This window comes from Vulpes lagopus, chromosome 11 (assembly GCF_018345385.1).
Source record: "Vulpes lagopus strain Blue_001 chromosome 11, ASM1834538v1, whole genome shotgun sequence".
NCBI classification, from domain to species: domain Eukaryota; kingdom Metazoa; phylum Chordata; class Mammalia; order Carnivora; family Canidae; genus Vulpes; species Vulpes lagopus.
The window spans coordinates 82767354-82790164 of record NC_054834.1 but is presented as its reverse complement, the minus strand read 5'-3'; the positions used below and the strand labels follow the sequence as shown (position 1 = coordinate 82790164).

At 41.6% G+C, this 22811-nt stretch overlaps 1 protein-coding gene across 2 annotated transcripts in view; it reads left to right on the top strand.

Annotated features, from left to right (window-relative positions):
• The window catches only part of LOC121472162 (cytohesin 1 interacting protein), a 73887-nt gene that overhangs the window by 36338 nt on the left and 14738 nt on the right, over positions 1 to 22811 (top strand). The window contains exons 1-6 of one of the 2 annotated variants that reach the window (XM_041723254.1): positions 6600 to 6837; positions 13030 to 13079; positions 13307 to 13361; positions 17149 to 17251; positions 17460 to 17553; positions 20383 to 20452. In XM_041723254.1, coding sequence (XP_041579188.1) covers positions 6667 to 6837; positions 13030 to 13079; positions 13307 to 13361; positions 17149 to 17251; positions 17460 to 17553; positions 20383 to 20452 — 543 coding nt within the window. In that variant the 5' untranslated portion in view covers positions 6600 to 6666. Of the gene's footprint in view, positions 1 to 6599; positions 6838 to 13029; positions 13080 to 13306; positions 13362 to 17148; positions 17252 to 17459; positions 17554 to 20382; positions 20453 to 22811 lie in introns of those variants that run through there. The other variant, XM_041723255.1, reaches the window with a different exon arrangement.

Genomic DNA, 22811 nt, shown 5'->3' with positions numbered 1-22811 from the left:
CCCTCTTTTCCTTCTCTCCCTCCCTCCCATCAGTCTTTTCCTCCTTCCATTTTTTCCTTACTTTTTACCCTATATGTCTAGTTTGACATCAGGTTACTTACCTTTATCGAATTCATCTTGTTTTATGCTCTATGGCAATTAATATAAGATTTACCTCTACCTTGACAATTTGGCATAGCACTGATAAAATCACCTGGACCTCATGATATTTTTAAACGATAGGCCTCTGACTACTTTTTCAATTTCTTCTATGATATTTGGTCTATTTATAATTTCTACTTTCCTTCTCTGTCTCTCTTCCTCTCTCACACACATACATATGCATACATATATATGTACATATATACACACATGTGTATATTTATCTATTTATAAATATTTTGTCTTCTTGCCCAAATGCTTAAGGCCCTGCTTTTTGACTTAAATGGTTTTGAATACACTCATTTCAATGAATTACCCCTATATTCAATGGAAACCACTTACTTTACTGATGTAGTTTTTATTAGGCATGGCTGATATTATTCACTTATTTCATGGTTATTAGAGCAATAAATATATATATTTCTTGGTATAAATATATATATATTTCTCTTTCTCATATATATGTATATATATATGCCTTGGTTGGACATATTCCTCCCTATTTTACCAAGTAACTTTGAAAGAAAAATAGCCACCTGTTTTTGCTTGTTTTTGTTTTGGGTAAGGTAGTATCTCTCAAGCAAGGAAAATACTCTGGTGATAAGTGAGTGGCCACTCTATTTCTCTTAGAGACTTAATATTTCTCAGAAATGTGTCTTCATTTCATAGAATGACTTTTTTAGGATGCAAATGCATCTCAGTTTGGTTAAACCTTCTCCACTTATGTCCTAATAAATTCATGAAGAAAAATTGTGTAAACACTCTTTTCAACAAATCCAGAATTAGGGATCTTTTGACTACTGATTAGCTGGTTAATTTGTGTTTATGCTTAAAGAGAGTTTTTACTACTGGTACGGGAGCAACAGCACCTACAGGCAGCAGCTTGGTAGCCATTTCCAAAACCAAGGGAGGCCTGCTTTTGTGGAGAAAGTATCCTCTTCTTAACCAATTGGAAGAGCCTCGTCCTGATTGGTCAATATTGGGAGGCGACTTGGGAAGTTCATTGGTGCTTTTTGGAGCGTGGGTCCTATTGTTTTTAAGTTCAGCTTGTGTATGAGGCAGCGTTCTGGTGCAGCTCTGGAGCAGAAGCAGGTTAACAATAGCAGGCAATGGAAAGGGCCTGGGTCCCCAGTGTTTTTCACTGGTAGCTCATTCCCGTGGAACTGTCTCACGACGAGGGAGTCTCCCTCCAAAAGGGAGCCGTGTCTGTGGATTTGGGGAAGCTCATTTGTGGACTGACACTTTCTTATAGAGTGACTTCAAAGGCTACTGTTCTTTGCATAGTATATGTTGATTCTTTTCTCTCTTCTATAAGCCTATTCTTTTCATTCACTTATCTTCTAACCCAAGGAAACTATGTGATAGGAGGAGAAAAAAGTAGAAAAAATATAAAAGCAGAGCAGCTGTGGTTGAAGTCAGGGATGGAAATCTCAGAAGCTCTCACATCTACTTTCTCCTCCTCTCCAGGTAACTCAAAGGATCTCCTTACATTCAGAGGAGTACAGCCTTAAAATCATTGTAGAGACTTTCTCCTAAAGACTTAACTCCTCTGTACTACGGAGCATTTTGTCTAGATAACATTGATGTGTCTACAAAGATCCTATAAAAACCCTGCATACCTACCTATCACCTCCAAGTGGCCCACGTGTAACTTTATATCTTTAACATGGACACTCCCAGAGATCCATCTTTGGTATGTTTCACTGTGCTCACAGGACTCTCCTTAAACCTGAAGGGGGTTAAAAAAAAATAAAAATAAAAAATAAAAAATAAATAAATAAATAAATAAATAAATAGAATTTTTTAAAATGCAGTTGATGACTTTTCTATAGGATAAGTGCACAAAATGAACATATCAAGATCATGCATTTTTACATTTAATTAAAAGAAGGCTTGATATTATCTTACTGAGTGGATTCATGAAACACTGATCTAGATAATCTGTTTAAAGACCCAGATGAATTCAGTGGCTAAATCTCTTGTCTGATACTGTAATATACCCATAGCTTCATGATTTGTTTGGATTTAGCTCTAATAGATCAGAAAATCGTTTCCTTGCACTTATAGTAAAACGTAATGGATATGATCTATTGTTACTGCTATTTATATTAGATTTAGAGTTGTGCGTATGTGTGGTTTTAAACACAGACGTCACAACTCTTAGCTAATATTTGGTTTGTACCCACATTACGATGTCCAATATAGAGACTTCATGACCTCGTTTTCTGTTATTTCCCTTTCCTGAGCTCGCTATTTTTCAGAATCAGGCCCAGTTGTAATTTACTCTTTTCTGAAAAAGATTCCTCCTCTCTAGGGAATGCTGTCATAATCCCAGTGACCCACACTGAGTGTTTGGGGAAGACAGAGACGCCCATCCACCCAGTCCAGTTACTCAAATGAGGTGAGAAATAGGACAAAACAGTTGTCACTATTGATTGGCTCTCAGATATGAGAGTAAGCTTACCAAACTAAATTTACTTTATATAAATTCAAACATAAAAGACTCAAATATTATCTGGATGACTTTATCCTGTCTCTTATTTCAGTCCATGTAGCCAAATAAGGACTTCCTGAACAAATAAATAAAGGCAAAATGCTGAAATAAAACAAATAAGCAAAACGAAGAAGCCAAACAAAACAAAACCCTATGGTATTCCAGGAAGCAAATAAAGGCCTCCTGTGCAAATAAAGGCAAATGGCCAAAATAAAACAAACTAACTCAGCAACTATCTTAAAATCTGAAGGACACAGAAGAATTCTTGTTTATTTTGAACACTTACTCCTCTCCCATATCTACGCTAATGAATAGATGAATTGGGCTGATGGTAACCCAGAAATTCAGACATTGGCTTTCACAATGCTTTACAAGCATAACCTGGTACACGACAGCAAGGATTTGCATATGCATTCTAGCCCTGTCTGCTCCTGGATTCTTGCTTTCTTGCTGTATATAGGAGCATTTGGTAATAGATAAGACAGTTTGTAGGAAATTCGAGTAATTTCCTTTGAAGTTTTTCCTTTGAATTCTTATTACTTAAAACTATCGAGTAATACTTTGTACCAAGTGCTATCCTTGGGCTATTTTATCTGTTCCTCCCTATAAATTTTTATTTTAGATATGTGAAAACTGAGGTTTAGAAAGCATATTAGGCAGCTTGGACCATAATAATACCATAATAATGAATACCACAGACCGGATATCTTAAACAACAGAAATTTATTATAGCTCTAGAACGTGAAGCGTCAAAGAGCAAGGTGCCAGTAGATTGGGTTCCTCATGAGAGCTCTCTTTCTGGCTTGCAGACGGCTACCTCCCTCTCAGTCCTCACACGGCAGACAGACAGAGGATATTAGTCCTGTGGGATCACGACTCACCCTATGACTTCATAATTTTAATTTTAATTACCTCCCTAATTATAGGTCCTGTCTCCAGATACAATCACATTGGGGTTTGGAGCTTCAATGTATAAGTGTAGAGGGACACAATTCAGTCCATAGCAGAAAAATTAAGTGACTTTCACGAGGTCACAATACTGTTGAACAGCAGAACCAGGCTTTGAATCTAAGCAGTTCAACACTGAAACCCATGTTGTCAACCTCCTTGTCTGTGAGTCTTATGGTTGTTACAGAGTTGGCCAAGTTTGTCTTCTAGACCCTTCTGCCTTTCTGTGTTCTGTACTCTGGGCATACCTTTCTCACCTGCTCCATCACATCTTCCCCATGTTCTAGCTAGTTCTTCAGGGGTCATCTAATTTGTGCTAAAGCTTTATCCACTCCAAAAGTATTTGCACATTTATGAACAAAATGCCTCAAATAAAAAGGCCCTTCCCCCTGATAATGAGATGTTAGCTTTCCTAAATACCTGACAGACATATTTTAAAAGAGATTCTTTCCACATCCCTCAGATTACTCCTTGCAGAAGATTGTGGCACTTTGGAATATGAGTGCATAATACAAACATTTTCTGCTAGTTTAGTTTTTCTTCTGTGATGCTTTAGAAGAATATTGTTTAATTCATTTTGTTAAACATCTACTTCCTTACCCTTTTCACTTTATTCACAAACATATCTTGAACACTTTTTATATATACGACATGAATGTAAATTTAAAGATACAAAATGGCCCTTGCTTCCAAGGTATAATCTAAGTATATTAAGTCTCAAAAGACAGATCTGGAAAAAAAAAGATATGACATTTCAGAGAATAAAGTTAGATAAGAACTGCAGTTTTTTAAAGTTTTATTTTATTTAATGAATAAGGAGGCCTTTCTGAAATCTTTTGAGTGGGTAGGTAGCTTGATCTGATTTATTTTCAGAATCACCTTTGTAAAATAAAGGGGAGGATGAAGAGGAGGAGAGTTCAGAATAGCGTAATTGTCCTGAGGTAAATTCCATAGAAAAAAGAAGTTGTAAATAATAGAACACCTTTGTGAATCAAAGGTTTGAGGCTTGAAGTCATAGTTGTATGAAAAAAAATTAGTGTTTCCCCACATTATATCACAAAGGATATGTTTGATCCAGAATATTATTCAGAATATTTAATGACTGGTATGATGTGATACTTTAACAATCAGAACAGGGAACTGGCCAATCAAACCAGAACAGGTCATATATATATAATTAACAAATGTGACCATGCTGGTATGTTCTGGCTGAATGTGAGATCTGCCTTAGTCTCTGGTTCTACAGCCATAAATCTCATGATTTGAAAGATTCTTCTCAAATGCATTTCATAAATTAAGTAAAAAAAATTATTTTCCAATTTCTTAATTTAATAATATACTTCTGTAATTTATATTAGCTTAAGATCAGTATAACCTACTAAACTGATACAATTTTGGCATCCATCTATAACACTTGCTTGTCAGTTGGCCTATATGGCCGTATATCAGGCAAATGCATAATTTCTGCTTGGCATTTTGAAATATTAAAATATTTACCTAATTTCATAAAATTCCTAGGCGACAGATGGACTGATGTCCTTAATTAATAGTGTTGATTTAAGTCATGTACCTCATAGCCTAGAGATGTTTTAAAATCTCTCTCTCTCTCAGACACACACACACACACACACACACACACACACACCATAAATGTCTTCATAATTGACATATCATTTAGCTGCCAAAGCCTCTACCACTCTCTTTTGTTTTACACATTTACGTTACATTATTTTACCCACCTGGCCCCTGAAGGCAAATGCATTTATAATCCCTGATTTAGATATTTTTAAGTTTTTGGAGACATCATTTTGTTCATGTCATAATCCAGTTCCAAGTGTAGTGAATTATGCTATGATCAGGTTTTAGAAACTTCTGAAGTAGTTCTATCTCTTGAAGTACTGTTAACTCAGAAGATTTACCATTTATATCTGGCAGGGTATGCTTGAACTGTATCACCATAGCTTCCATTTTAGTTTAAAATGTTCATGAGTAAATAAATAAAATCTTTAAAAACAAATAAATAAAACTTTCTCACCTTTCATGTTCTACTACTGACCTTCAAAATTATTTTGAAAACCACAGTTGACTTTTTGTAGTACGTTAAACTTCTCTTTTTGATTTTTGTTTTGATTCTTTCCTCTGCTTACATCCCCTGCTCCTCCTCTGAAACCAAGTCTCTTGAAATTGCAATGCCCCACACCCTCACCAAAAAAAGTATCTGTGATCTTGTGTATACCATGATGGGGCCGTTGGCCCATATGAGCAAGCAGGGGCCAACAGGTGACATGCTTGTGCTACCTTGGTTTGCCTGATACCTTCCTGTCCTTTCCATCCCTCCCCCAGGACGTCATGCTGATGCTGCAACAAAGTCCAGTCTAAGAAAGGGCCAACTTGGAGCTCTGAGTGTGCCGGTCTTCTCCTCCAATTGTTCCTTGTAAAGATGATGGATAACTTTAGTCAGGACAAAGTAGTAGAAGGGCAACCAGAAGAGTGCTGAATGGTTACAGCCCAAGTGGCAGATGTAATGTCTTTTTGATGAACATTAATGAGCTAGGGTGTGCTTTCGGGAAAGTACGTTACAAGGACTTCATGAGAGACGCTGTGACTGGACCCTGTAATTCTTGCTTACGTCCACAAGAACTGAACGTCTGCATATCCTGACTTTGACATTGCGCTACCCATATTAAGTAGGAGAATGGGTGGATAACAAATGGCAGAACTTGGGGACATTTTTCTTTCTTCCTTTAAAAAAAAAAAGGCAGATGGTGTTTTGAACACAACTTGCTGTAGAACATAAAAGCATGAGAGTTCTGGCTGTTTGAAAGAGAAAAAAATAAGTTGATTTTTTTTTTTTAATGGCAGAACTAACTTTAGTTTCTCCCAAGGCCTTAAAGAAAAAAAAAGCCTTGAGAAATGGGAGTGAACTGCAAGAGAGGGTTTGTGTAACAAGTACCTAAAACCACAGAAGTCACATGGGCTCTTTCTGCTTTGCTACTTTTGATTACTTGTCAGAGTTCTACTCTTAGCTTCCCCCATCCTGTGGCCGGTCAACCATGTGCGAGCTGGAGTGATCTTTATTCACTATGTCTTTGCAAAGGCTCCTGCAGCAGAGCAGCAATGGCAACCTGGTGGACTACTGTGCTGGTCCAGCCTATAGCTCTTACTCCCCCCTCCCGGCCTTCCACATGGATGATAATAGAAGGATTCAAATGCTGGCAGACACTGTGGCCACTTTGCCCCGGGGAAGAAAGCAGGTAGGATTACTCTTTTGTACTTTGAGAGTGTGTGTGTTCTCTTGAGAGCAGACTTGATAGGTTTGTCTGACTTGACACTGAAATTGTATTTTAGAGGCTTTGCAGTGAGTCACCAAGAGTATGGGTGAGGAAGGCAACAAGGAGTCCAGAGAGCTCGTGGACTAGTCCAAAATATGTTAAGACCGTAATAAAAAAGGGTTTTTTTCGAGGCAAAACTTAACAGGAGATTGTTTTTCTCATTTGAAGAGGCGTTAAGGTAAAATGAACATCATTAAGGACATGGAACGTAGACAGTGCATATAGACACGGCCCGTTTGGAGAGTTAGCGATGTGTTCTCCCCGCCTGGGTCCCATTGATTCTGTCCCTCCCAGCTTCACTCCTTGGCAGTCACTTCCAGTCCAATGAGGCTACTTTTTCTTCAGGACGAATTTTGTCCACTAAATTATTTCTAGCGCTGGGGCACAGGCATGCACCTACTGCTATTGGGAATGAAGGCTTTTACTGGATAAGTGGATGGCTGATCGAATACAGCTCAGCCACGTCCTAGCTGTGGGACCTTGGGCAAGTCACTTGCCTCTCTAAGATTTAGTTTTCTTTTTCCTGCAATGGCGATTATAACAGAAGCACCCGAAGGAGCTCTTCTGTGGCTTCAGCGAGGACATGTGCAGTGCTTACACAGACTGACATGTAGTGTGTGCTCTATAATTATGCTACCATTTTAATTTTTACTGCAAGGTATTTCCCTAGAGATGAAAACTTGTTTAGAAAAATCCACATCTAGTCGCATTTGTCTTTAGTTTCATTCATGCTACAATCTCCAATTTTTATTTTTATTTACTTATTTAAGATTTTATTTATTTATTCATGAGAAAGGGAGAGAGAGAGGCAGAGACACAGGTAGAGGGATAAGCAGGCTCCTGCAAGGAGCCTGATGTGGGACTTGATCCTGGGACTCCAGGATCATGCCCTGGGCCAAAGGCAGGCACTAAACCGCTGAGCCACCCAGGGAATCCGCAATTTCCAATTTTTAAAACAATATTTTGACTATAACACCTCGTCAGGTTTTGGTAATACAACTTGCTATCAAGCCTCCAAGTACGTTTCTGAATTTAACATTAGAATTGGTTTAAAGCATGAAGTTTTGCCCTTAAATCCTGCATTCACATCATGGTCTCCTCTTAAGCCGTCTGATTTCTGGATTAGAGAGAGCACAGAGGGAGAGTCATGATCTTTTCTCAGTGATGTATATAGCTGATTCCTCGTTATTTTTCGCAACGAAGATAAGGGCATAATTTGCTATGGTTTGGATTTTTGATCTTTTTTAATCCAAAATGCTTTTATTACATTAAGCTTAATCAAATGATGAACATGTCTATCAATTTACTACTTGCCTGAAAGTAAAGCAGCTGTGGGAAGCACCAAGATCTTTGTTGAGGTTTCAGATATAGAGCAGTGTGGAAGGACAGAGGTGAGAAGAACCTGTTTCCCAGCCTTGTAGGGTCAACAGTTCAGTTCGCAGGACCAGTAGGCCTGATACACCATAAATGCTCTAACCCAAGGACACGCCTTTTAATGTAACCTTGAAGGATAGATGTTCCGATTATTGAAGGGTATTCCAGAGCAAGGCAGTTACTAGTAACGAGGCACAGATGTTGGGGCCTTTAGGGTACGTTGAGGTAACAGTACCTCGGCGGGTCTGTGGGAGGGGAGGGGAGCCCTCGAGCTGGGCTGCTTTTCTAGACACTTGAACACTCCCCCCTGAGGAAGTGGTAATTTGACCAGCACAGGAGCCACTGGGTGTGTCTGAGCAGAAGAAGGTTTTAGGAACCTCACCCTAGAAACGTGATGTTTGGGTAAGTGGGTAGGGAGCAACTTTTGCAGTAGTTGGAGGAAGAGCAAAGGGGTGGGGGTAAGGGAGAGGAGACCCAGAGACGTGGCCGTGAGAGGCAGTGAAGATGCAGGAGTCCCATCTGGCTTTAGGGCTGCGAGAAGCAAGCATGGCCTAGAAGGCAGGCGCCTTCGTAGGGGGTTATTGGAAGGAGATATATTTTTGTTTTTTGGAAGGAGATATTGAGGGGGACTGAGGCACACCAAACACACGCATTGTGCGTATGAATCTACCACTTCCACACACACCCCGATTACTTTATCTCCTGTTCACAACTTTTTAGGTCCTCTCTCCTGCCTTTTCTCCTATTCTTTCCCAGAGTAAATCCCTATTGAAACAGCTTTTTCTTCCTGTTGTGAGAATCACTTGAAGGGGGGAAAAAAAGCAAAACAAAACCTCTTCTACACGATACTTAGGGTTCTGTACAATTATCATCAATGGGACTTGATGCAAGTTTATCCCAACATTTCAGAATTTTCCAAATGGATGTTCATTTCTTTTAAGTGGTTTTTAGAGAATAATCACCCACTTGGCACCGACTGAATTGCAGGCAACAGGATCCCTGTGAGGCAATCACATGAGCAGGTGTTTCTCTGCCCACTGTTATTTTCAACACTTTCAGGGCTGACGTCAACAGTTCATACTTCTCGTTATTGTTGGCTTTGGTTTCTGCAAAGCTGTATCTGTGAGCCTGTAGTTTCGGATTAATCTTCAGAAGCATTTGGGTGTTTACACTTGGAATGGCTTAAAAATAGACTTGTGTGTGTGCCTATTATCTCAATACCTGTGTTTGTGGGAGGTGACAGGCACTGCAGTGCAGCTTCTCCTCCTGAGTGCAGTTTTAGGGGAAAGAAATCCCTGCAACGTGTGGGAAGGAGACAGGAGGAAGTGAGCAGAGGCTCTACAGGCGGCGGCTGGCAGAGGAGGAGGGACGGTCCGGGGGCCCCGCCCAGGGCGGGGGGCTGCATTTGGATGGCAGGTTTCCCCAAAAGCTGCGACGAGAGCCAGGGACACGAGGCCCGCGGGCGAGAAGCTGGAGTGTGCCTCGGTGGTACCACGGCGCCTTTGCCCGGCAGCCTCCGGGGCATCCAACGATTGCTAAGGAAGACGCAGGATCCCTAGGAGGTGCAGTTCTGGGGCCCGCTCCGCCCCTTGGGGGCCTTCGCCCCCGTCCTGGCCGCACCGCCGCCTGCTGCCCGAGCTCCCGGGTGTTCCTAAGGGATCGCGCCTTCGTTCACCAGGGCTTTAGGCAGGAGGCTGTTGGCTTCACTACAAAAGACCTGGAAAAATCCTCTCCAGTCCATACTGTGACACGTTCGCGACCAACAGCCAACTCTCCTTGGAGAAGAGGCTCCTGGGTCCGCAGCGGGGCGTTCTCGGGAGGCGCTGACATTTACCTGGGCTCCGGCGGCGCTTCCAGCCCGTGAAGCCGGCGTCGGGAGCAAGTCCCTCAGGCGCAGGCGCGTGCCGAGGCCCGGGCGGGGCTCACCCGGGGGCGGGGCCGGGGGCGGGGCCCACCCGGGCCGGGGGCGGGGCCGCGAGCAGAGCCGGGTGCCCCCGCGCCCCCCGCCCCCCGCCTCCAGCCCGCCCGAGGCTTCGTGCCGAGGCGTCGCACGTGTCAGGCGGTCGCTGAGGTGCGCTCGAGTCTCCGCGTTCCGGGATTCCGGGCCTGACACGGGGCACGGAGCCGGGCTCCCGGGCGGCGGGGGGGGGGGGCTCGCGCCTGCGCAGTTGCACCACCTGCCCCGCCCGGCGCCCGCAGGACTCGCACCCCGAACCCGGGACGTTTGCTTCGGGCCCGGGTCTCGGCCTTGCCTCGCGGACTTCAAAGACTTTGGCTTCGAGTCCGAGCAGCTGGGCATGGTTTCTGTTTTGCGCCTCACGCCCCGCCGCCCCCCCACGGCTGCAGGTCGAGCGGGTGGAGGCCGCGGTCCCGGCGCCGCTGGCCCGGGGGCGCTGCAAGCCCAGGAGGCCGGGAGTCGCGGGGACCCGAGCCTGACCGTGGGACAGCGCGGCTGGGCCCCTGCCCGCCAGCCCCCCGCTGCGGTCCTGCGGCTCGGGTCGGGAACGTTCTTCCTGGGCTGAGCTTTCCTTCTTTCTTTTTTTTTTTTTTTTTTTTATAATTTTATTTATTTATTCATGAGAGAGAGTGAGAGAGAGGCCGAGACCCAGGCAGAGGGAGAAGCAGGCTCCCTGCGGGGAGCCCGACGCGGGACTCGATCCCAGAACCCCGGGGTCACGCCCTGGGCCAAATTGCTGGGCCCTTCCGCTCTATTCCAGGCCCAGCACTAGGCCCTGGGGTAGAGAGGAAAACGAGAACATTCCCCAGGAGGCCCAAGGGATACTGTAATCATGGACGGAGGTGAGGTATTTGACCCAGCCTCCCCTTTGTATGAACCTGCACCCACGTCTCACAAGTATCAATATACTGAATAAGGTGATGAATATTGATAGCAAGAGGAGCGTTTTTTAAAAAGTATAAGCCCTGCTTACGATGACGTAATATAAGTAGATTTGACCTCCCGAAGTACTTTAAAATCAGAAATAAGGGTAAAAGCCAGGGAGATGCAAGTAATGAACATAGATGAAGACAATGTGAGTATAGCATAGGGGAGAGAGGAGAACGCTTGGGAATGTCGTTTGCTGTCCCCTCCGTAAGAAGGTGGCCCCATCACATAGCTCAGTGGCCCCCATGCTTGTGCAGTAGTAGGACAAATCAGGCTGAAATAAACCATCACAGGCCTTCTACGGTCAGTCCTTGCAAATTAAAAAAGGGGCCCTTGGGTGGCTTAGCAGTTGAACGTCTGCCTTCTCAGTTCATGATCCTTGGGTCCCAGGATCGAGTCTCTGTCTCTGCCTGTGTGTGTGTGTGTGTGTGTGTGTGTGTGTGTGTATCTTTCATGAATAAATAAATAAAATCTTTTTTTTAAAAATAAGCAAATTGAAAATACTTTTTCACGAATCTAGAGACACTCTTGTTCTGAGCCTTCCTGTTGCGGTTTTCAGGGTGATGATATAAATGATGTGAGGTCCAGACCTGAAAAGACAAGCAATTGCAAAATGTAGTTAATTTACATCAGATCCATGAGAGAAGATCGGCTCTTCTTTACTGTGGCGTTAGTGATCAATAGCCGAATTCTGAACACGGAGCCATTCCAGGAAGTTTGTGAGAACGCTGCCATTTGGTACTCGGTGATTCAAATTCATTAACAGTGGTAATAGGCTTCTCTCCTAACAAATGCCTTAATGAGGCTTTTGTTTGTGCATTCATTTCTTTTACATGTTTTTCTCCTGATTTTCATTCTCTGTTTGTCTTGTTTGTATTCGTTTGGACTATGTGTCGATGTCCTGACATTTTGTTATGTATTCACTGAAAGATGACAAGCATACCAGGTTGACAGTGAAACCCCATGGGTTAGCTAGAACCATAAGCTGACATTTTGGGTCCCCAGACCAAGACTTGAGAGAGAGCCAGTTAACATGTGTCAATTCCTAAACGAATAAAATGAAGACACACCAAAACTCACAGCAATTATCTGAAAAACGAGGTGCCGCCCTTTGCTTATTTTTTTTCTACTCACAAGGGTAGAGTGTATCCTGGAAGTTTATGTTTATATGATCTCTTTCCAAAGCATGCACGGGAGTGAGGGTGACAATTCACACTATTTATACCATTCTGTAATTCTTTTCCTTTCTTGGCTGGAAATCTCATTACACTTTTCCAAAATTATTGTAAAAGTAAATCATAAAACAGAACTGAGGTTTTTGAGTCTCTGGTTTCACCTGAGTGGTGTTCCTGAATAGGAGTTGGTTCTTTACAGATTATTTTATCTTGCTAAAAACAGTAACATATTGAATTATTAATAATAAATACAGTCATTTCATCAGTATGTCAAAAAACTATCAAGTATTGGAGTTTTATATGCCATTGTATGGGTGGTGTTTTCTTTGGATTTCCGTGTGATTATAACTTGCTATGGTTAATCTTTCAGAGGCTATTTTAAATACAGATTAGATATGACGTTCTCTTTGGAAGCTTTGGAGTTTTGCCACATTATGGGAACTCTTGCCATGGTGTATCATTATCTGAGCCTCTTGTAGCCTTTTAATGCTTGAATGTTGCCTTTCCTGGCTCTGGCTCTCCTTCGCTACCAATAGATAATGGAAATGACTTCCTTTACGTAACAATTTCCCAGAGCTGGGCCAAAGAAGGTGATAAAGAACAAAGTCCTTTGTGATTTATAACATTTTATAGATGTGTATTGGGACCTTGTAATAACCGTGTGCTTGTTATATTTTTCAGCTTGCTTTGACGAGATCAAGTTCTTTAGGTGACTTTTCCTGGTCTCAAAGGTAAAGAGATTCATGTATTTTTTTGGTCTCTCACCAAGGCATTTAGAACCACAGCTCTTTAGACTGTGGACTGGGTGTGCACGCATGTACACGCATGCACACACAGTCTTACATACTACAGTTTGCATGAATGTCAGCTATCTGTAATTGTGACAGTTATTTCGTGATAAGAATGTGCCAAGTGTGATTATTTGATCTTCATGCATATTTTTAATTTTTTATTACAGAAAGCTCATTACCGTGGAAAAGCAAGATAATGGAACATTTGGATTTGAAATTCAGGTGGGCAGTTTTCAATTTTCCAGACTTCTAATGAAGAAAAGTGGTGCTGGTAATTATGATATTGGCAAAGGAAGAATGAAGTCAGGATTAGAGAGTGATGAACACTGTGACTTTTCTTCAATATGCTGTGGTTTGAGGTAGTTTTTCAGCACTCTAGGTACCATCAGGCAAAGAAAACATTGAAGCAGATAAAATAAAACTCCCAAGACATGCTCAGCTCCTTGTTCTTATTGCTTTAGTTTTCCTCTAAGTCTGAGACTGATCAGAAGTACTTAGAGTGAAACACTCTCTTACAGGTGTGCATTTTTATATATCTGCATTTCAGATGTGTTTTGGATAATCACTTTTATACCATATATCAGGTTTTAAATCTGTACTTTGGTATTCAAGAAATACTTGAAAGAGTGTAGATTTGTGTGTATGAGGCTACATGTATTCATATATAACTCCTGTTACATTTTTAAATACTAATGATTGTGTCTCAGATATAATGAAGGAATTGGGACCTGTTTCTTTTTCTTTTTAAAGATTTATTTATTTTAAGAGAGGGAGAGAGAGAGTGAGAGTGTTCCTGTGCATGAGCAGGGGGAAGGGCAGAGGGAGAGGGAGAGAGGATCCCAAGCACACTCTATGCTGAGCATGGAGCGCACGCGGGGCTTGATCTCATGACCCTGAGATCACGACCTGAGCTGAAACCAAGAGTCGAAGGCTTAACCGACTGAGCCACCCAGGTGCCTCTTGGCTTTTTTCTTAATGACAACACCTTATAATTATTATTTGAAATTTCTTTTGCATTATCATGCTCTTGCACTGCACATCAGCCTCTAGGTCTTAGCCTTGGTGCTGCTTTCAGAAAACTCTGGTGGCTGAATACCAACCCCCAAATGGGTAAGTCGGTGTGTATTTGAACCTTAGGAACAGGAAACTGCCGAGTAAAACATGCTTTCTGAATAAAGAAGCAAAGTGGAACTCTAGCGATAATGAATAGGGAGAGGGCTCCAGGAGGAGGAAAGATGCTTTCCACTTTCTGAGCTATTCTATTTTTAAATTTGATGAAATCTATAATTTTTCTATCAGGTTTTACAAGCAGCGTACTCTCACTTATTCCTCATTCGCATGAACCACTCCCTTTCTGACGTGGTGAGTCTATGTTTTTTGTGACTGCTTCCTTTTAAATGAGAATTGGGCAGCCCCGGTGGCTCAGCGGTTGAGCACCTGCCTTCGGCCCAGGGCATGATCCCGGGGTCCTGGGATCGAGTCCCACGTCGGGTTCCCTGCATGGAGCCTGCTTCTCCCTCTGCCTGTGTCTCTGCCTCTCTCTCTCTCTTTCTGTGTCTCTCATGAATAAATAAACAAAATCTTTAAAAAATAAATAAATGAGAATTAAACGCAGGATTTGAAACAGTTGCTGCTGCAAACAGGATCAATGACTACTCCCTAATCCATTGTAATGTAACAAATAGGGATTATTTTTCTCACTCTTCTATGATATATGCCACTGTTTCCCCATGTTTCTCCCCCACAGCGCGGATGCCGACTCTACAAGGGAGCGAGAGTCAAAACTTCCATTAGTGGACTATAAGCTCCAGCCCCTTGATCCCTTGTAGATGAACATGAGCTCATTATTTCACTTCTGAACTGCAGCGTGTTCCAGAAAAGCAGAAACCCACTCCTCTGCCAATTTCTATTTGGTGTACACTTTCACTGCCAGCTCCACACCATAATCCATTCTTTAGCACTTCTAAGATTTGCGGGAGTCATCAAATAGGGGAAATGCCCTGGGAACTCTTAGAAGACCAGATAGAGCCTCATGTACCCCTATTGTGTGCCCGTCAGTCACACGTATTTGGGTCCTGGTCTTCTAGCATGTTGGAAAAGAAGCTAAGTCCACCTCCTCTGAATTTCCATGTGTGCTAGTTTTATACTGCTAGTGAGAATCGTGGGGTACGGTAGCGGCACAAATGTTAGATTCATAGAAACAAGTTCCTGTTCTCTCAGTGCTGCCTTGTGGGGTTTTTAGGAGTTTCAAATGAAATAACACATCTTGTAAAGTACTTAGTAACATGACTGGTACCATAGATCAGCCAGTGGCAGGTGTTAGCATGAAGGCCATTGGACATGAGAGAGGGCAACGTGACTTTTGTGTCTCTAAGAAATGCAGTGGATTGTTCTGTCATTGGCCTCTAAAAATCGGACCAAGAAGTTCTGGTGAAAGAGAAAGACGTATTTGACTATTTCTGTTCATAACTTTGGGGCCTCTGTTTTTCTCTCTGTCGCCAAGCCGCACATTTTACCCTGGTTGCAGATATATATGCCCGCTGTGAAATCAGCACGTTTCTCTCTCACTGTACTCCCTTGGTCACTGGATCTGGATGGGTAGACGCTCACTGCTAATAATTCGAACTTTTAGAGGAGTGGTTTCCCGAAGGAGTGACTGTTAGAGCCTTGGTTCCTGTACCAGATCTAGATCACCTTTCCATTCCTGGAAGGGTCCAGGCCCTAGGAAGAAGACTTCTGGCAGAAAAGCCGTTAAAGAGGTCTCTGTCATAGATGGGAAGTATATTAAATGATCTTTAGAAGGTCTCTTCTACCTTTATGATATGGGGATTCTGAATGCCTTGCAGAGTGAATAGCAACTCCTTAGATGTTAACCAAGTCAAGCTTCTGGCAGTTATTTGCATGCGATTGACTTCTGGTTCTGGAGCCTGTATGTCTATAAAATAAGGAATGAACATCAGACCTTAATTTCTCCATGAGGAAGCAGTACTGTAATGTGGTTTAATCTTAGGAATCAGATTACTTAACTTGGATACTGATTTTGGTTCTAAATAGAATAGGCTTCATACCTTAAACGTGTGAAAAAGGAAATATGTTTGGTATAGGTCATCGGGCCACTATATCTAGCAATATTTGTTCAGTATTCGTGGTACAAGTTGAAACAAAAATAAAAACAGAAAGAAAACCAAACTGCTTTTGCCAAACTGAGGCAAGAGACGAAGCATAACTTTTTCTAATTTGGTTGGCGAACTAACGAACCGGTGAGTATTCAGGGCAGGCATACGAGACCACTTAGACAAGAAGGTAATCGTGTCAATTATAGTACTTTTGAAAAAAATGCAGGGCAGATTGTCATTATTTGCAGAGCTCTGATTTAAAATAATTATTGTTGGCATATCTCCCTCCCTGGATATGTACTGTTCCATATGCTCCTGTAATGAGTACTTTAGCTTGGGAGAACTACACAGAGATTTTTTTGCTTTTGGCTGCTATTGTTTTATTCTATTGGGAAATAAGAAACCTGATTTTTCTTAACAGATACCGAATAATAACAGCATCAGGTGATCTCTTGGGCTTGAACATTCAAAATCTTGAGCGAGCCAGTGTTATCCTACTTTCTGTCTCAAGCCAAGATGCTTTTTTCTTTGAGAGAGAGTACCAGTGGGGGTGTGGGGGCCAGGGGCAGAGGAAGAGGGAGAAGCAGACTCCCCACTGAGGAGGGAGCCCATGGGGCTGGATCCCGGGACTCCAGGATCACAACCCCAGCCAAAGGCAGACGCTTGACTGACTGAGCCACCCAGGTGCCCCCCACAACACTTTTGTAGATGAATGGAGTTGGCATCATAGAATTGCATCATAGAATATCAAGATTGGTATCTTTGGTTCAGTTTATATTCAAGAAAGCCTTTCCAAATTGTTCTTTGTACTTACCTACTGTACTGCTTAAGGTAATCAACACCAGATTTTGAGTTCTTTGAATAGTAATTATGTATCACTCTAATTTTTGCAGACTTACAGGCTCCAGAACCAGAACATGTGCTCCCTAGAGATGTGCACTCTGATTTGCAAAATCCAGGAGGACAGCCCAGCACACCATGCTGGCCTGCAAACTGGTAATTTGTAGCTTTGCTCTTGTTAGGAATTATTTAAATAGCAAGAAAAGAAAACTTTCTGATATCAAAGGTTGGGATTTGAACGTTGCTTTGAATTTTCTTAGCTCTTTTATGTTGCTAAGGTTTGGGGCTTGCTTGTTTTCTTTTTGTGTCAGGAGGGATTATTTAGGCAGCATTTTAACGACTCGTTTTTCTTGGCATCTCCCAGGTGATGTCCTTGCAAACATCAATGGTGTGAACACAGAAGGCTTTACCCACAAACAAGTTGTTGACCTGATCAGATCTTCAGGAAACCTGTTAAGGTAACTATCCATCTGCTTCCGCGGGGCTTCAAAAATGTTACAGTCTCTTATAATGCCTGTTGAGTGAATGAATAGGCTTTTTGTTCAGGATCACAAGAAGGGAGGCAGTGCACCATAACTTTGGGATTGGGTACAGACATTCTTTATCAGTTCCTTTTGTTTCTCAAGGTTTCCTCAAACTTGAACATACTGTCAACATCTGAAGTCAGAAGACATCAATAGCCCAAACGTCTGTGTGGGAGGGATAGCATTTAGAAAATTTATTTTTCTATGTCAAATTCAATTAAACTGGCACACATTCTCTTTGGTCAGAGAGGAACTGGTCCAATTTCCATGGTTGATATAATCTTGTGGTTAGAACAAATAAAAGGTCAGAAGGGCTGAAGTTTTTGCTCTTATACCACAAGGCAATTGTTACTCTTTTCTAGTGTCCCATTTGGAAGGAAGAAAAAAGTCTGCTCAATCCTCTCTGCCCTACAACACACACACTCACACCTACTAATATTCCAGAATTACTAATGGGAGATTGGCCTCCTCAGCTAGATATTTGACTGGCTTTTCTAATAAGACTTCAGTATTAGTTAAAAGATGGAATTTGCTCAATGATGTTTCCAGTTTTGTGATAGACTTAGGAGAGACAGACAAAAACTCTTGTAGTGCTTTATTAATTGTGGAAGGAGATGGACAAGGAAAGCCTCCAAAAGAAGTAGTTTTGATATTTCAATTATTAATTACTGCTGTTAAGAGAGTAAGGTAAGGAGTGGGATAAAATAGTGAGTAAGGGGGCTGCTCCTGTAGCTTGGGTGTTTAAAGGGATCTTCTCTGAGGAGGGGAAATCTGAGCTGAGACCTAAAAGAAGGGATGGTCATGTGAACTCCTGGTGAAAGCATTTGAGGCAAAGAGAGAGGCCTCTGAATTCTCAAAATAGGCTTGGCATGGCCGAGAGAGAGAGAAAGAGAGAAAGAGAGTGAGCAAGAGAGAGAAGCAGTATGATGGCTGGTTGGTAGATTAGAGAGAGTATAAGAAATGAAGGCAGGGAGCTTGCCAGGGGACAGAGCATGGGTCTTGTCAGGCTTAGTTCAGGATTTATTCTAACCAAGGTGGGTCTTACATGATCTCCTTCATTCTTCACAGGCACTTTGTGAGGTTAGTTTTAGTTCTATTTATAGATTAAAGCGATTGAAGCTTAAATTAGGTGGAATTAAGATCAATGATCTCATAAGTGACTAGGCTAGGATTTGACCACCTGCTCCGGATGCCAGGATCCATTCTCTTCAGCTACCCCACAGCTGCTCATTACAAGCTGCCAATAGAAAGAAAATCTGCGGGATGCTCTTCCTTTAGCCATCCTAGTCTAAAATTTCAAAGATGTCCTGGGAGTGTGCGGGTGTCATTTTAAAAAATGACTCCTGATGGTGGGGGACTTAGTCCAACTCTGAATCCTGTGAGTTCAGGGTAGAGGATGGGGGTGCTCTTTACTCCAGAGAGCTTGCATCTATAAGGTTGGAGCCATAGAGAGTCTAAGGGGGAAAGGTGGCAGTTAGAAACAGAAAGCTACGTTCCAAATGGGTAAAGTGGCAGGACACAGGCATACAGTTGGGGAGTAAGGGGTGGAGACAAATGGAGATCCAGAGATCAGGAAAATGAGCAACATCTGTGTAAATACTGAAGCGAACAACTGATGTGTGCCTGTGGTTTTGTGCATAGACATCTGTTGCTTGGGCAGGTCAGATGCGCATTAGAGTCCGATTGAAATGGATTCATAGGATCCTCCCAAATGTCCAGACACAAGTCCACCCTAATGAGAAAGCAGACATCTTGGCTTGAATTGTCATCGCGTTATCTTGGGAAGGGTGCTATTAGAAATAGAGGAAAATAGGTCTTCATATTTAATGCTATTGTTTTACCATGACTTGAAAAATTTCTGCATCTGAAAATAGTTCCAGCTAACTTATCAGAAGGAATCTGAACCGATATTTTAAAAATGCTTAGGTGTGTGACTCACACATGAAATGTGTTATCCTGTTCAGATTATTGACTTAGTAGTCAAAATAAAGGCCTCAACATGAGCCCACAAGACAAATCAAATCACTCAGGATAGAACAAATCTTTTTATTTTTAGAAAGGCATTTAGTATAGGGAGAAACAAACACCATTAAACTGATAATTCTAGGATTGAAGTTTATAAACTTAAAAGGTTCTGAGATGTGAGAGTCATATGAAGGTTATTGGCTCATAATGGTTCTGGCTCTGTTTGTTCTAGTTGCAAAATGAAGGCAATTTCCAGAGGCACAGGTTCCTAGAATCCTAGGAAAGAAGGATTTTCCCTTTTCCAAGAAATGGCATGTTGATTCCACTGTTTGAAAATTCCCATTACATGTTGTTCTCACTGCTGGACCACTCATGCTTAGCATGGTGTCGACAGTCTGGCACGTACTAAATGCCCCGTGAGCATTCACTGAATAAAATAGGTGATTCAGTCAGAGCCCATAAGAGTAAATTCCAGGAGAGACCAATAATCGTTGCCCTAGAGTGGCGTCTGTACAAAAAAGAGCTACAGTTTACAAGTTAACCAATATCTTTTCTTTTCAACCACCCTCTCAATGGGATTTTTGGGATTTTTTTGTTTTTCCATTTTCTTTCTCTGAATGTTGTGGGAAGATTTGACCTAGGTCCAGGTACTTGAAACACCATGAGAATCATAACATTTAGGTTGCTTTTCAAAGTATTGTCTGTGCTCAAAGTGTAGTACTCCTTATGGATGGTGCTAGTTTGAAAGGATCTCTCATGCTGTTCCCCTCCCCCCGCCCTTTTTTTTTCTTAAAACAGGATAGAGACTGTTAATGGAACAATGATTCTCAAAAGAGCAGAGCTTGAAGCAAAACTGCAAGTTTTAAAGGTAATTTAATTTAATACAATGAGGCACATTTTTCATCCTTGAATGTGTGAGTAGTAGAATAAAAATCTATTTGAGGGATTGAAATAGCCCTTGAAGATGAAATGTCTTGATGAGTCTAAACTGCTGAATTATCAAGAGCCACACAATTACCTTTACAGGAATATTAAATTCCATAAACCAGTGCAAATCACTTTCTTCCTTCCTCCTTCCGTGTTTCTATGAGGCTCAGGAAGGCAACAGGAAGGCACGTCACTTGAAGAACTTTTCACTCATGCACCTGTGATCTCTCTTGATTTACATTTGTCTGGGGGAAAAAACAAAAAACAAAGGAGGAGTCGCTGGTCTTTTCCACATTTTTCCAAGTGCTGCATATGTGCAGGCGGGCCTGGAAGTTTTGCTTTTCCATTGTCCTCTTCTGTGTCCTGTTCTGCTTCATTCTTCCTACAGACACGGTTCTCCCTCTGCTCCTGTGGCTGTCCTTGAATCTGCTCTCGTGGCAAACACGCAAGCAACTGTGGAGTGGAAAAGAAAGTTAAACGTTTCCAGGAGATAGTGCACGATGCAGGATGTTCAGAGAAGATTCCCTGGGATGGCTCTTTGAGGGTCTTGGGCATCTCAGTTTGCTAGCCTGTGGCTCTGGCCAGCCTGTCATGTGCAGACCCCCTCCGTATGCGTTTGAGTCAGGGTCCCGCAGCCCCCCTGACCCCTCTCCCTGAGACCTGCCCCGCGTGGCCGTGCGCTGGCCAGTCTGGGCAGGGACTGCAGGGCTTCCAGGCGGGTTGTCGCTTGGACTGTGTTTAGTGACAGCTGGCATTTATGAATTTTCTTTATGAAGTAAGTGTTCTTAATTATTGAGCCCGTGAGGATAGAATTACTATGTTTATCTTTTATCTTGTATACCCCCCTCGGGTCTAATTCCTCAGTGAGCCCTGCCTGTTTCCTTCTGTGTCAACTCTGGTTTTATACTCTTGCCATTTTACTTATTGTGATATTTTGAATTAGTTTGTAAAATTCCTCTATTCAGATGATGATCGGAATTGACATTTATAGAATAAATATCAATTGACATCTTTATGGTGTTCACCTTTCCTCCTTCAGACACAGAATCTTGACCTTTTATTTATTTATTTTTAAGATTTTATTTATTTATTCATGAGAGACACAGAGAGAGAGGCAGAGACACAGGCAGAGGGAGAAGCAGGCTCTGTGCAGGGAGCTCGACGTGGGACTCGATCACGGGTCTCCAGGATCATGCCCTGGGCTGAAGGCAACGCTAAACCACTAAGCCACCGGGGCTGCCCGAATCTTGACCTTTTAATTCAGGTCTTTTAGGTACTTTGAAAACATTTCATCATTTCTGTATACACATTTATATATCTTTTTATTATACTTATTCTGATGTACCTTCTAAGTTTTCTTGCTATAAAGGTGATCTTTTAATTTTAAAAGATCTTTTATTTTGTTGCTATTGATTTTTGAGTAATTTTTTAAATCTGACAGTCTCCCTGAGCTCTCTATTCCAATAGGTTTGTTGATTCCCTTAGATTTTTTTACATAGGCATAACATCATCTGCAGATACTGAAAAATTTGCTCATTTACCCTTGATGATTCAACTACTGAACTGCATCAGGTTTGAATCGCATGGATCCACTTATATGCAGGGTTGTTTTTTTTTTTTTTAAATAAATGTTACAATATTGTAAATGTATTTTCCTTGTGATTTGCTTAAAAATACTTTTTTTCTCTAACTTGCTTTATTAATACAGTATATAATGTAATGTATAAAATATATATTAATCAACTATTTATGTTATTGATAAGGCTTCCAGTCAACAGTAGGTCTATGAGTAGTTAAGCTTTTAGGGAGGCAAAGTTATATGTGGATTTTTTATTGTGCAGGGGTCAGCATGCCAGCCCCCTGTATTGTTCAAGTGTCAACTATGCAATTTGCTTCTCTTCTCTTACAGCATTGGCTAGGACTATTGTAAATAGTGGTAATCTTATTCTTGATTTTAAAGGGAATGCCTTTAACATTTTATCATTAAATTTTTGTATGGAATAAACAGTACTTCATATTATATTTGTTTTTTAAAGCTGTCAAAACATAATTTGTTTTTATAAAAAAGAGAATATTAGTGAGGATCTTTTATTAAGTAAACCTAGCTCTTTTACCTCTCTGCAGAAAAAGGAAAGAAACAAAACAAATTGGTGGTGTTATTCAAAACATAACTGAACAAATAGGTCTGGATTTCATGGAATATAGCCTTGTCCTGCAAAAAACACATTTCATGTCTCTAAGCAATTTCTGTTCCTTCAATGTTTTCTCTTGAAGTTGTAATATCCATACTTAGCAATTTT